Raw genomic sequence first — 15,090 nt, 5'->3', positions numbered from 1 at the left:
GCCACTTGAATCCACGAAGCACAGTGTCCATGAGGCGTTCAAATGTGGCCGGGGCGTTGCAAAGCCCAAAGGGCATGACGTTGAATTCATATAATCCATCTGGTGTGATGAAGGCAGTTTTAGAGCGGTCAGCGTCAGCCATTGGCACCTGCCAGTAGCCAGATCGTAAATCCAACGAGGAGAAAAACTCGGCGCCCTGCAAGCAGTCTAGTGCGTCATCGATGCGTGGCAGAGGATAGACGTCCTTGCGCGTGATCTTGTTGAGCCGGCGGTAGTCGACACAAAACCGGAAGGAGCCATCTTTCTTAGATACCAACACAACTGGAGACGCCCAGGGACTGTGGGATGGCCGAATGACACACCGACGGAGCATGTCGTCCACATGATCAGCAATTACTTGGCGCTCCGAAGCCGACACGCGATAGGGGCGCTGGCGCAAAGGTGCAGTTTTACCGGTGTCGATGGTGTGCTCTACGACAGACGTGCGGCCCAAGTCAGTTTGAGGAAAGTCGAATGAAGAAGCGAAGTTCTGCAAGAGGGCGACAAGTTGATCACGTTGCGCAAGTGGAAGATCAGCATCAATAGTATGTTGGAAAACGTCGGAGGGCGTCGAAGCGGTCGCAACATCGCAAAAGCACAGACTAACGTCGAAGGAGGGGGTTGAGTCAGCAAGAGTGGTGATATGACTGGGATCAAGCTCTTCAAGACGTCCAATGCATTCGCCATGGAGCAGGACTGCTGGGCAAGAAAATGGGTTCGAGGCGTAAAGTGCACTCTTGCCGTCTTGAATTTCGAGAACTGCGAACGGAAAAAGGAGGCAGGGATGACGGGAGGTGGCTTCGGAAGGTGTAAAAATCGCAGTCAAAGGAGTTACCCACTCACAAGACAGTGGTACGAGGGCAGCAGAGAACGGAGGAATGTCGGTGTCATGGGCGACGAGAAGTTTTGCAGTGCGGGGAGGGGTATCACAGAGGGGGGCGAAGGCAATTTGTGCACGATCACAGTCAATAACGGCTTGATGAGTCGATAGAAAATCGTATCCGAGGATGATATCATGCGAGCAGTTCGGCAGAACAATAAACTCGATGGGGTACAAGACGTCTTGAATGAGCACACGGGCTGTGCAAGATGCGGAGGGGTGAATGTGCTGTGATGAGGCGGTGCGGAGCGAAAAGTCGGAAATCGGAGTGGTCACTTTGCGAATTCGACGGCAGAGCGCTTCACTGATGACGGAGACGGCTGCACCGGTATCGACGAGAGCGAGAACTGTGGCGCCTTCTACAGAAACTTTGATAACATTAGCGGGACGGCATGGAGGACTTGAGGAATTCGAAACAAGCGCAGTTCTTGCCCCCGGAACTGCGACTGTTAGTTTCCCTCAACGGTGCTGGTAGAACGTCGCAGCATTGGAGAAAGCGATCGGCGCCGAGGAGAATGTGATCGACGAGTGGTATAGGTTTGGCGATCTTGTGGGACAAATTGAGAACCGGGCGGAATCATTTGCGAGCGTGAGTCGGTATCGTACGGGTAAAATCGAATGTCAGGCTGTGAAGGTTGGAGGCGCTGGCGACAAAGGCGCGCAACATGGCCCGGCCGACCGCAGGCATAACAAATCGGAAGGTTGTCCGTAGTACGCCAAGGTTTCATAGGATGTGGGCGGAACCTTGAGGGTGGGGCTTGAAACGAAGGCTCAGCATGCGGCGGTGAACGGTAGGCAGGGACCTGCACATAGGAGCCAGACGTGGGCGAAGGTGGTGGCCTAGCCGTTACTTGGGCATACGTGAGAGGTGCCGTCACAGGCGGCACCACGGGGTTGGACGGCAAGGCATCAGCGACGTGTTCTTGCACGACACGGCGTATAGCAGGGGCCAAAGATGGAGCCAGTTCAGGAACGAGGCGGCCCGAGTCTTGAAAATGGGGAAGGAGTGAGATTTGACGTGCGACCTCTTCACGAATAAAATCTTTGATCTTTTGATTCAGCGGGCTCCCTTCAGAAGTTGGCGAACCACCCAGGGCTAATGCGGATACGCCTTCGTCGCACACACTGGAGCGGCGCTTAGAAGCGCGCCGCTTGCGGAGCTCGTCGTAGCTCTGGCAAAGCTTCACGAGTTCACTAACGCTGGTGGGATCTTTCGCTACCAGCATCTGGAAGGCGTCCTCAGAAATGCCCTCGAGGATGTAGCGGATTTTGTTTGCTTCCGGCATGGCCGGGTCGACTCGTTTGCAGAGATCAACGACGTTTTCTATGTAGCTGGTAAAGGTCTCATCAGCGCGCTGAACACGATCGTGTAAACGTTGTTCGGCACGAAGCTTACGCACTGCCGGGCGGCCGAACACTTCCGCGAAATTCTTTTTAAATGTCGACCAAGATGACAGGTCAGCCTCATGGTTGCGAAACCAGAGGTTCGCCACGTCCGTCAGATAGAATATGACGTTACTGAGCTTGTATGAGTCATCCCACTTGTTGTAGGTGCTTACTCTTTCATAGGATGACAGCCAGTCGTCGACATCTTGATCGGCCGTGCCGCTGAACAGGCAAGGGTCACGCTGGCGCACGACGCCAGCACACATGATCGTGGGTGGAGCGGCCGGCAGCGTCGAAGTGTCTTGCATGGCGGTCGTAGAGGGTAGTGTACGGCTTCGCAGTTCCAGTTTGGGTGGGATCGTTTCCGGCACCTCCGCCAATTGTAATAGGGCGTTTATTGACGCTCAGATGGAGAGCTGTGAGGACAGGACCTTGCAACGGCGAGCCCAGCGTACTTCTTCTTTGTCTTCGTCGCACAACGCACAGGTGCATGTCGATGGCGATGACTATCACAGTACAAAGATTACTTCACCTTTAACCCACTGCGCGTGTGAGAAAGCCAAACAATATTTAAAAAGTGTTTTATTCTCTTTCTTTCTTTCTTTCTTTCTTTCTTTCTTTCTTTCTTTCTTTCTTTCTTTCTTTCTTTCTTTCTTTCTTTCTTTCTTTCTTTCTTTCTTTCTTCATCTACTAATGTCATCGATTAGTTAAGAGAAAATTCATGCTAGAAGGCATTTTTGCGCATAAAATAATATGAGACGTCTTTCTTTCAAATGTCATCGATTAGTTAAGAGAAAATCCATGCTAGAAGGCATTTTTGCGCATAAAATAATATGTGACGACTGATAGCCAATCGAGAGCTTTCAGCAATCCTTTGCGCCTTGTTGCTAATTTTTGCTTTGCCTGCAATTGCGCGGAGGAAGGAAGAAATGAATGACGAAAGAAGTAGTCGAAACTATGTGCAATAACGTACCGTTTAGAGAATCAAAAAATAAGTAAACTGCCTATGTTAATCACCCAAGACGAAATTTCGAATTCGGGATTTTTGATCCTCTAGTTTCCCGTTTCTGCTGCCGGGTTCACGCTTGTGTGCACACCATGATCACGGGTCATGCTGGTTCACGGCACTCTTAATGCGCCTTGTATTTTGACGCATAACAGTATTTTGACGCATTTCGATTTATATTTAAAGAGTGACATTAAAATCAAGACTGTTTCCTTTTCCTCTTTCTCATTCGTGTCTGGAGGGATGCTTTCCAACGACGCCGCACAACACGCAGCCCTTGTGTTCCTCCTCTCAGCGCTCTCAAGCATTTTGAACTTGTTTTACTGCTGGCTTCTCTTTGTGTTTGTTTTATTTCTTCACTTAGCTTACTGTTTCTTGAGCAACTTTACACTTCCTTGCTCAAAATTTGCTGCCGCTTCCGTAACCTTTTTCGTGCACTCCGAAGCTTGTTATTTAAGCACCTCTGCACGCTTCCGACCACGGCTTGGTCGTACCATGACGGACTTTACCGCATTTTTTTTTTATCTCCACCATTTTACTTTGCTACAGCAAAGATGGTGCGCGTACAACGCCATCTGCTGACAGCCACCATTTGTCTCTCCTCGGCCTCCTCATCCTTTTCGTGGCGCCCACTGAAAAGAGCGTTCGCTTCCGAGTTCCACGCCGTGGCTTGGCATTTTTCGGTGCCACTGTTTGGCCCTCTCTGTCCTCAGGTTTGGCGATGTATCCGGTGCTGTTGTTTGTTTCGGATGCACTCGCGCCCAAATAAAACCTGCGTCCTCAGCCGGTACGCACTCGGCCGATGCTGCCTTTGTACTGCGCCCGGCTCGGCTGCTTGAAAAAGAATCGCCGACCGACCGTCTTGCCGTGTTTGGAAGACGAGGTTGAAAGTAAGGGCACTGCTCCGGAAAACGAATTTTAGTCGGCAGGCGCCTTACTTTGCTTGCTTTTCTTGTTCGTTTGTCGATGCTTACTTCGTCCTTTGCTGATGTTCTTTTGGTCGCGTGATTGTTTGCACAAGTTCCAGAGCTTCTCTTTCTTTTAAAACTCTACTCTTTTCTTTACTCTCTATTCCTCTCTACAGCTTCCTCTTCCTTTCTCCTCCCCTCACTCCACACTAAGTCCCTGGGCGTGTCTTCTCTGCCCTCCGTTCTATGGCAGAAAAAGACGCACCGATTCGCGCAAATGCACCGAACCACTCCCGTTTCGTTTGTCGAGTTTTTCGCAGTATAAGCAAGAGCTGCGAGATAAACGCCTTTCGCTCCTTGCGCATTCTTTTTTTCTTTCACTAAATACAATGACCGGCTTGAAGGCGCATGTAGTGAATCGGCATGTGTTTGCACAACGTCTCCTTTTCCTCACAAATTTTTCTCACTTCTCATTTCCGTTTATCTTGTGGTTTCACCACTGAACACTTTGCGGTGGCAGAACTTTTGCAGCCTGAAAAAGAGTGCATGTTAGGAATAGTTAAAAAATAAGTGACCTCTGAAACATTCTTTTCTTTTCTTTCTAAGTCCTGTATTTTGTAGTGTGGACTTCAGCTGTATGCCTTAAAAGCGTTAATTCTTGGGCTAGTTGGTGATTAGTCTTAAAATTAATTTTGTTTAGCGCAAAAAGGACAGGACACACAGTAAGGCGGGTGGTGTACGTGTCATCTTACTGTGTGTCCTGTCCTTTTGCGCTAAAAAAGATGAATCTTAAGGCTTCAGCTATCTTCAGGCATCGTCATAGCAGCAGAAAACCTGTTATAGCGGAGGTTTTTTCAAGCGTTCTTTGTTTAGAACGGGGCTTCATTTATGGTCATATGTGCAATGGGGTGGTACGCCTTTATGCGTGCAGTAAAGGAGGCTGTGTGTGCGATCAATACTCGTAACCATTCAATTATTTTCATAAAGGTTGTTGATGCCAGTGGCTAAGCATCTCGATGATAGTGTACTCTTATCTTTCAACTATGTATATATTGTCACGTGGGGGTGACAAGATCGATGACACAAATGAAGAGTCTTGGAGTACAGTGAAGAAACTTTATTGGGCTGACTTGCTCTCGCAAAAGAATTAAGCAACTTGGCGGCGGCGATAGCAACAAACGTGCTCTTCGTTCGTCGAACAAAGAATGCCTGTCGCACACATCAACGCTCAATTTAAAGGCGGCTCCGAACCATCTAGATAACGTCGCAAACTGTTACTAGCACAGCCTGGAACATTGCAGAAACATACGCGACTGGTCGGAATCTTCGAGACAGATCTCGGCGCATCTTGCGCGACAAAGAAACTGATAAAGGTGCGTCTCGCGACATCGAGCATTAACAAACAAAGAATACAGAATTGATACGCGTGCCAGAATCACAGTGATAAGGCCGCATGCCGGCGACTGTTAAAAAACAACAACTAAAGTTTGGAAGGTTTCGCGGCATTACTCCCCCCTTAAAAAGACATCGCCTCGATGTTCCGAAGCAAATAAACTTAAACATAAACACTACAAAGTTTAAACACCACAGATTCTTTACCGCGCGTAACATCGCTTCATTCGTACAACATGTACAATTTCTGGGCGTGCGCGTCGCCGTTGTGATGCTGACGTTCCCTCAAGAATGACTTCATAGCCCAGTGGTCCGACGCGGCGAATGATTTTGTGCGGCCCAAAATATCGACGCAACAACTTTTCACCTAGTCCGCGACGGCGAATTTGTGTCCAAACCCACACTTGGTCTCCTGGATTGTACTCTGCGTGGCGTCATCGTAAGTTGTATCGTTGGCTGTCGGTGCGCTGTTGGTCTTTAATACGCAGCCGTGCACGAGTCGTCGGGCTTCCTCTGCACGTGTGGCAGCATTGCGTCGAGCGTCGTCGTGGGCTCCCTGGCGTACACAAGCTTGAAAGGGGTCGCTTTGGTAGTCTCCTGGACTGCCGTGTTATACACGAAGATCGCGTAGGGCAGGATGGCGTCTCAGGCCTTGTGTTCGGCGTCCACGTACTTGACGATCATGTCTGCAATCGTTTTGTTGAGGCGCTCCGTAAGTCCGTTGGTCTGGGGATGGTAGGCAGTTGTCCTCCGGTGACTTGTCTGGCTGTACTTCAGGATGGCTTGAGTGAACTCTGCCGTAAATGCTGTTCCCGTGCCCGTAATGAGGGCGCCGTTTCGTAAGCGGATTCGGTCGACGAAAAGCTTGGCGACTTCCATGGTGGAACGGTTAGGCAGGGTTTTGGCTTCGGCGTAACGGGCCATGTAATCAGTAACCACAATGGTCCACTTGTTTCCCGTCGATGAAGTTGGGAAAGGTCCGAGGAGGTCCATTCCTATTTGTTGAAAAGGCTTAGTTGGGGGTGATATCGGGTTCAGTAAACGCGTCGCTGGCAATCACGGCACGTTTTTACGTAATGGGCGACATCGGCAGCTAATCGTGGACAATAGTACTTCTCCCGAATTTGGTGTAATGTGTGTGCAAGGCCGAGATGTCCTGCCGTTGGCTCATCGTGACACATCACATCATCATCACATCACTTTATTGCCTTAAAGACCCCCGATTCAGGGGTATTACATAAGGGGTGGGTACATGTATGAAGATTATATACAAAATAAACATAAGGGGTGGTACACGCATGAAGATTATATACAAAGTAAACATATCATTGGTTGAATATGGCAGTTATACAATCACAAAATGTGGATGGGCAGGTGATTCCAGCAATGTCGTGTGGAAGGCCATTCCAGTCTACGGCTGAGCGCTTGTAGAATTTAGCCTCTCAGTTTTATAGGCATAACAAGAAGGTGTGCGGTCCTGTTGGATGCAGAGTTCTTCTTCACAAGTACGACAGCTGACGCTTGAACACTGCGGGAGGGGAAGCGGTCTTTCCTTCTAAGTAATCGGCTAGCGCTTTCAGGGTCTGATAGCTGTTGTTCTCCGAAACTGCTGGCGCTTGTTGTTGTTGTTGTTGTTCTCCTCTAATGTGATGGCACATACCGACACAGGAAGATTTATATGTACAGATTAAAACTTCAAAGCATATTAGCAAGGTAGACGTTTTGTTTCTATTAAGAAGTTTCGAATGGCGTTAAAAACAGGCCTGTGGCTGTACCCAAGCATGGTGGCACCGAACGATAATAAAATTTGGCTGCTCAAATTAAGACCCAGCTGTTGTAACGGCTTCTCTAAATACCGTTTTCACATCATGGTAAAATGGCGGCAAAATATCAAGAAATGATCTATTGTTTCCGGTTCCCCGCCGGCGCTTACCGGTCCCAAGAAGGCGTCTTCGTCGTCTTCTCTCGGCGGCGCATCAATAGGGGCTCGTGACAAGCAGTCGGCATCAGAGTACTTGCGACCGGACTTGTAGACGACTGTGATGTCGAATTCTTGAAGACGCAGGCTTCATCGCGCAATGCGGCCGGAGGGATCTTTAAGTTAGCGAGCCAGCAGAGAGCATGGTGATCGCTCACAACCCTGAATGGTCGTCCGTACAAATATGGCGAAATTTTGATGTGGCCCAAATAATGGCAAGACATTTCTTTCTCTATCGTCGAATAATTAGATTCAGCTTTCGACAGGGAACGGCTAGCATAGGCGATAGCTTTCTCCTGTCCGGCGCTCTTTTGAACGAGAAAAGCGCCTAGGCCCAAACTGCTTGCGTCGGTGTGAATTTCGGTCTCTGCTTTTTGATCAAGGTGGCCAAGGACAGGAGGAGACTGTAGGCAGCGCTAAAGTTCGGCGAAGGCTTCTTCTTGCGGTTCTTTCCATCGACCAGCTACGTCACTTTTTGTAAGCTGCGTCAACGGCTCGGCAATGTGCGAAAAGTTCCTGACAAATGTCGATAATAAGCGCGCAGCCCAAGGAACATGTGCGCGGCTTTTTTGTCGGCGGGCGGTGGAAAGTGCGCGATCGCAGCCGTTTTCTCAGGGTTGGGGCGAACACCATCCTTGCTAACGATATGACTCAGGAACCGCAGTTCCTCGTAGGCAAAGTAGAATTTCTCTGCTTCCGTGTGCTGTGCGATGTCAACGCACGTTAAAGATCCCCAGGTGGTCGAAATTACTCCGTGGCCCTCAACTACGGCTTCCCTTTTTCTCTTTCCACTTTCACTCCCACCTTCCTCCCTTCCCTTACGGCGCAGTTCAAGTGTATTACTCCGTGGCCCTCAACTACGGCTTCCCTTTTTCTCTTTCCACTTTCACTCCCACCTTCCTCCCTTCCCTTACGGCGCAGTTCAAGTGTCCACAGAGCAAGTGTGACAGATACTGCGTCTTTCTCTTCCTGTGAACCAATTATTATTATTAATATTATTATTCTTTCTCTGCTTTCAAAGTTAGCCCGGATGACTTGATAGCTTCTAACACTGTTCGAAGCCTTTTCAGGTGGTCTTCAAAGCTAGAGGAGAAGACAACGATATCATCCAAGTATACCATACAAATCTGCCACTTCAAGTGCGCCAGGACAGTGCCAATTACTCGTTGAGACGTGGCTGGTGCGGAGCAGAGGCCAATTGGCATCGCCTTGAACTCGAAAAGGCCGTCCGGTGCGATAAATGCGGTTTTCTCGGGATCTCTTTCGTCGACCTCAATTTGCCAATATCCGCTCTTCAAATCCATCGATGAGAAGTATCTCGCACTACAGAACTGGTCGACAGTATCGTCGATGCGAGGAAGAGGGTAAACATCTTTCTTCGTTATGCTGTTTAGGCGGCGGTAATCGACGCAGAAGCGAAGTGTCCGGTCTTTCTTCTTCACCAGAACGACTGGTGCCGCCCAGGGGCTCTTTGATGGCTGGATAACATCGTCACGGAGCACTTCATCGACTAGCTCGCGGATGGATTGGCGTTCTCGCGGCGATACGCGATAGGGGCTTTGGCGCAGAGGTCGGGCGTGTTCGTCCGTTATAATGCGGTGCTTGGCCAGTGGTGTTTGTCTTACCTTCGATGATGACGAGAAGCACTCCCTGTAGTTTCGAAGAAGACTGCGACTCTGGTCTTTTGTGCTGTGGGGGTAATGCCGGGTTGATGTCAAATGTAGGCTTACGAAATTGGTCAGTTGCGTCTTCCAGGGGTTGGCCGCGGAGGGCGGATACATCTCGGAGGTCCGCTAATTCGTCGAGGAAAGCGATCGTCGAGCCCTTGTTGAGGTGCCGGTATTCTTCGGTGAAGTTTGCTACCAGCACCTGAGCATGTCCTCTACGGAATTTAGCGATGCCTCTTGCGACGCCGATACCTCGTTCCAAGGCCAATGGATATTTCCTTCGACAATGCCTTTCGACAATGCCTTCAGCAGTTTCGATGTCTGCGTTACGCACGCAGACTACGACACTTGATCGGGGCGGCATGGCCAATTCTGCGTTGAGGACGTTTAGAGCGACGCGTTGCGTCGAAGTTGTCGTAGCAGGTATGGCTTTGTCTGTCGAGAGCTTGATCAGCTTAGATCGCAGGTCGATGATATCCCTGTGTTCATTTAGGGAGTCCATGCCTAAAATCACGTCGTGGGAACGCTGCTGCTGCTGCTTCTTGCACTGGAGCCGTCGGAGCGGTCACTTGAGGAACACCGAGTGCCTGCTTGACTTCTTCATGGACGACGTCCTCGAGCGTCGCCACCTGGGGTTTCTGCGATGATGGCACAAATTGGCGGAGCTTCTTTCGCACGATCTCCCGGATGAGGTCCCGAAGGTTCTCTCCGCTTGCAGACGCGCTGGGGTAGTGGCTTGAGTAGTCCGATTGAAGTGGTCGTTCGCAGCGGCGCATCCGGGTGTCCAACGTCTTCTCGATGGTCGATGCTTCCCTTTCAAATTCGTCCACAGTTTTTAGGCGGGTTCCGGACAAGTCCTGCAAAAAGCGACTTTTTAACGCATTACAAAATTCACTTTCTCACCTTCGGTCATGTTAAGGTCGGCACGCCAAAAGAGGCGCTTCATTTCCTTTACGTAGACCAGGACGGGCTCGTTTGGGAGTTGAGTTCTTGATTGGAGGAGGGCCTGAGCTCTTTCTTTTCGGGCAAAACATGCAAAGGCCATCAAAAACTCTGCTTTGAATGTCACCCAATCCTTTAAAGAAGTCTCGGGATTTTAGAACCAAACTCGAGCACGTCCTTGAAGAACAAAGTAGACTTGCACGTGTTTCGCAGCGTCGTTCCAGCCTTTGAATTCTGCCACATGGTCGATAAGGTCCATCCAGTCTTCCACATCTTCACTGGCCAGCCTTTGCAAGATGGGGGGCTCCCGGGGCTGCACCAAGACAACTGGTGCTGTTGACAGGACCATTTTCAAAGTTTACTTCCGATGTGGAACGGGGTCCGGTAGCAGACTTTGTTCGGGTTGTAGTCCTTGAAGTCGGCGGCTGGCTCGGTGACCTGTTGGCTGATCCCCTAGGGCGACAGGAACAAGGCTGGAGTCTTCGCTTGAAGGATCAAGGGCAGCTCCTCCACCAGATGTCACGTGGTCGTGACAAGGTCGATGGCACAACTGAAGAATCGGTGATTGCACTCAGGAAAATCTTTATTGAGCTGACTTGCGCCCGCAAAAGAACTAAACAACTTGGTGGCGGCGATAGCAACAAACGTGCTCGTCAATCGTCGAACAAAGAATGCCTGTCGCACACATCAGCGCTCAATTTAAAGGCGACTCCGAACCATCTAGATAACGTGCAAAGCTGTTATTAGGACAACCTCGAACATTGTAGAAACATACGGGACCGGTTGGAATCTTCGAGACAGATCTCGGCGCATCTTGCGCGACAAAGAAACTGATAAAGGTGCGTCTCGCGACATCGAGCATTAACAAACGAAGAATACAGAATTGATACGCGTGCCAGAATCACAGTAATAAGGCCGCAGGCCGGCGACTGTTAACAAACAACAACTACACTTTTGAAGGTTTCGCGGCAATGTAAACTAAACTGTATGTATGGTAATACTATTTTTCAGCTATTTATAAATATACTAAACTGTATATGTGATCAGTCTGCTGACGGATATAGAGATTCAGTTGTCGAATAATTTTTTTTTTATCGTTGGTTTGGTCATTTTGTTACTTTACTGAAAAGGGAATTTATTGACTGATTCAGACACTAATAATGAACTAATCAATCGACTGACTGCAAAACGGAAGCATTAGCTGGTTTCTATTTTTAGGTATGTGCTGAAAAACTACTGTTATATGTGGACGAATAATTATAATTTCATGTTTTTGAATGTGAGGTGCTGGCGTTTTTGTGCCTTGGGTTAAGCCTTAAATGGGAAAGTGGAGAGAGATGCTGCAAAATGCTCGGATGAAATCTGCGCAGGTCTTCGCAACTGTTACGTTTCTGTTTCTTTCTCTTGCCTTATTCGCAGGTGAATGGCCGTGACGTGTCCAACGCTACGCACGAGGAAGCCGTGGCAGCTTTCCGGGCCGCCGCAGAGCCCATTGTGGTCGAGGTGTTGCGCAGGGAACGTCGCAACGGAACCGGAAGTTCTTCGGACTTCGGAAGCGGAAGCAGCTGCGTCGGAAGCCGGGGCAAACAAGCCGCCCCGCCGCCCTCTTCCTTTTCCCAGGGCTTCATCGACGCTGCGGCGCAGACGGACATCGCTTGGTGGACCCTTCCGCCTTGGGAAGGATCCTTTCTTCCCAACGGGTTAGTGTCTCCATCTCTCTTTCTGGTTATACTTCGCAGTGAAGGAACTGCGTAGGCCATGACGACGTTTTCATAGGATGCACATCCAGGAGTGCTTCGAAAAGGGAGACTGGTATAAGGCTGTCACACGTCCAATTAAGTTGCCATAAGCAGCGAGAAGCTTCAGTCTCGCGGGCTTCTCTGTGTCCGTTTATCACCGATTGTAAAGCACTGGAATATGCTACTTCATGTGTGAAAATGAGAGTAGAAATAAGGATGAATACGTGGAAAGCCCCGCATCGAAGGAGGATGGTGAGGAGGACATTGGTGGATGGTGCTCCAGTACTGTGGAGTCTTCTCGCTGAGAGAATGCTCCACCTGCTAGTAGCGCTGTTTTCAGATAAGTACTGTACAGATCACTTCGGAGTAGTGAAAGCGGGAAATGAAATAGAGCGCAGAAACACCGGTATGCAAGAAGGCGAAGGACATAACAGAGAAGAGGATATATATGGCGGCTTCCCAGAGGAAATAAGTGAGGCCGTGTTGGCCAATGAACTACGCCTTTTCAACGCGCTCGCTTAAACTAAGAAAACAGCTGGTAATACCAAGAATCAATACTTGACTGAGGAAGACGACTGAGGAAAAATGCATATAAAGCAGGTACAGGAAGCCGAGGTGGAGGCACTACTTTCGTCGCCGTCCGGCTTTGAGTACCACATTTAGGAACGGAGCAAATGCTATCCAGGGCTTCTAATTCTCGTTTACAATATGTGAAGATTAGGCGAAAAGGTTCACTTTGTTTTACATCGACAGCTCTTAAGGGCAAATTTCCTGGTTTAGTGGCGTCGGCTTAGCAACATATATATCAGCGTGCGGTGGGCTCACGCATGATGCCTGGCTGATTGGTCCTCCTCGAGTGTCGTCACGCAAACGTCATTGTCGTCACTCATAACGCGTAACTGATGGCAATACACCAACATGTAGGCACGTCATAATTGAGAGCATATTCGCCTCACGCACAGTCCGCTAGAGACGAGAATTGATAATGAAAAGACTATTCATATGTTCTGTAACCCAGTGGCTGGCGTGCTGTTAGTGTTTTGTGTAAGCTGAGTGCTTTCCTGCTTGAATTTTTCATCGCAGCCTAAGCATACCACCGCCTCCACTGAGCCCACCGAGCCGGAACGAAGACCCGGACGATGATGACGGCTACGACATTGAATATGAGGCAAGTCCCGCCAGACATTGTAAAATTTATTGCCGAGACGAACTGGAAAAGGGGTCTCTTAGTCATGCATTTTCATGAATGTCGTCGTTTAATAATTTCTTTAGAGTTTTGAAAGTGGAAGAGATAATTTGCGCTACAAGAAAAGGAAAGCTAAGCAGCCCAATTCGTGGAAAATGGCGAAGCATTTACAGATGAAGCAAACTTAAATGCGGCGCTAGGAAATTGGCACCAACTTTTATCTTTTTTAACCTTGCACAGACAACTTTTTTTTTTTTTTTTGAAATGAGGCTGCTATGAAAAGGAGAAAGAACGGACTTTAGTGCTGTTTGAAAAATATTCTATAAGACAAAGTAACACACAAAAGCAGCTTTGACAAGCTCGCAAAAAAAAAAAAAATACAAAGACGCAATAAACCACTGAAAACCTGGAAACATCTGTGCAAAAGTTTTCGAGATTGGTTCAAGCCTCTCTGCGTGCATTTTGTTTCCATCTATCTTACGTTTGCTATTTCTACTTGTGGTAAAACACGTACTTGACGTCGTGGTCCTTGCTTATCAATTTATTGTAGCTTCATGTGATTGCTAGCCGCTCCTAAGCAAATTTATTTATTTATTTATTTATTTATTTACAGATACTGCTAACCCCATTCGGGATTGTTGCAGGTGGACCTATGTTAATACAGAGAAGTGTATATAGAGCATATAAGGAACACACAATGACATGATCATATGTACAAAACAAATCAAGATTGTAAAATGCATAGGGTACAAAAATGGTGAAACATATTATACAAACAAAAACAAATATGAGGCAGATATGAACGAGAATTATACATGTATTACGACACTACACTAACAGAAGAAAAAAACATAAACGTACTGTTTTCACATGCATACGCGTAAATGACAAGGAACAGAACAAGAACAGAATCGAACGGGCGGCATACCGAAAATATGAGCATAAAATAATTTTTTGCTAATATGTTAAATATCTTTCCACTGCGGTTCCAAACTTAGTAAACGAAGATAAATTAGTAATAGATGAACTCAGGCTGTTCCACTCTCTCGTGGCTAAAGGGAAGAATGAGTATTTGAAGCAGTCAGTGTGGAAGTGATATTCAGTTAGCGTATTTGAATGCTTATTACGTGTCGGTCTAGTTGCAGAGAAAGCGATGTATTTAGCAGGATCAACTTTTAAGTGTCGATGAAATAGTTGGTACAGGAGTTTGAGGCGTGCAATTTTAGCTCGGGTTTGAAGTGTTTTTATTCCCTGTCTTTTCATTATTTCAGTTGGTGAGTCAGTTGTTCTGTATTTATTGAATATGAACCTTACTGCCTTCCTTTGTACGGCTTCAATTTTATTTATGTCTTGATTGGTAAAAGGAAACCACACGACATTTGCATATTCGAGGACAGACCGAATCAGTGTATTGTAGGCTACTAATTTAGTTTTATAGGGAGCTATTTTAAGGCGCCGCCTGATAAAGAATAGTCGTTTTAGTGCAGTTGAGGTTATATAACTGATGTGGGCGTTCCATCTGAGGTCACAGGTTAATAATAGGCCTAAGTATTTATGTTCATTAACTGCAGCGATAGGGGTGCCATTTACAGTGTACTGAAATCTTGATGTATGCTTCTTTCTAGTTATTGACATGACAGCAGATTTTGTTGCATTAAGTGTCATCTGCCAGTCAGTGCACCAGTTGCTAATAGTTTCTAGTGCGGTGTTCAGAGCTATGTGGTCATCGAATGAGTTGATTTCTCGATATATAATGCAATCATCGGCGAAAAGTCTTATGTAAACGTTAAGATTAGTCACTATATCATTGATGAAGATTAAGAATAATACAGGTGCCAAGACGCAGCCTTGGGGTACGCCTGATGCAACGGGAACTATATTAGACTTTTGATCATTGATTTGTACAAACTGTGTCCTGTCGGTTAAGTAGTTGCTAATCCAGTTAACTATAGCGCCTTGACCTAGCG

General features: G+C 47.8%; 1 protein-coding gene across 1 annotated transcript in view; it reads left to right on the top strand.

Moving 5' to 3' along the window:
* The window catches only part of LOC146180219 (E3 ubiquitin-protein ligase PDZRN3-like), a 197,106-nt gene that overhangs the window by 170,039 nt on the left and 11,977 nt on the right, over positions 1–15,090 (top strand). Inside the window, exons 2-3 of the mRNA XM_084579435.1 lie at positions 11,618–11,898; positions 13,021–13,105. Of these exons, the coding sequence (XP_084435561.1) occupies positions 11,618–11,898; positions 13,021–13,105 (366 nt within the window). The remainder of the gene's footprint in view (positions 1–11,617; positions 11,899–13,020; positions 13,106–15,090) is intronic.

Source organism: Amblyomma maculatum, chromosome 9, assembly GCF_055883805.1.
Source record: "Amblyomma maculatum isolate TAMU_Amacu chromosome 9, ASM5588380v1, whole genome shotgun sequence".
Classification (NCBI taxonomy): domain Eukaryota; kingdom Metazoa; phylum Arthropoda; class Arachnida; order Ixodida; family Ixodidae; genus Amblyomma; species Amblyomma maculatum.
This window is presented reverse-complemented; position numbering and strand designations above follow the sequence as displayed.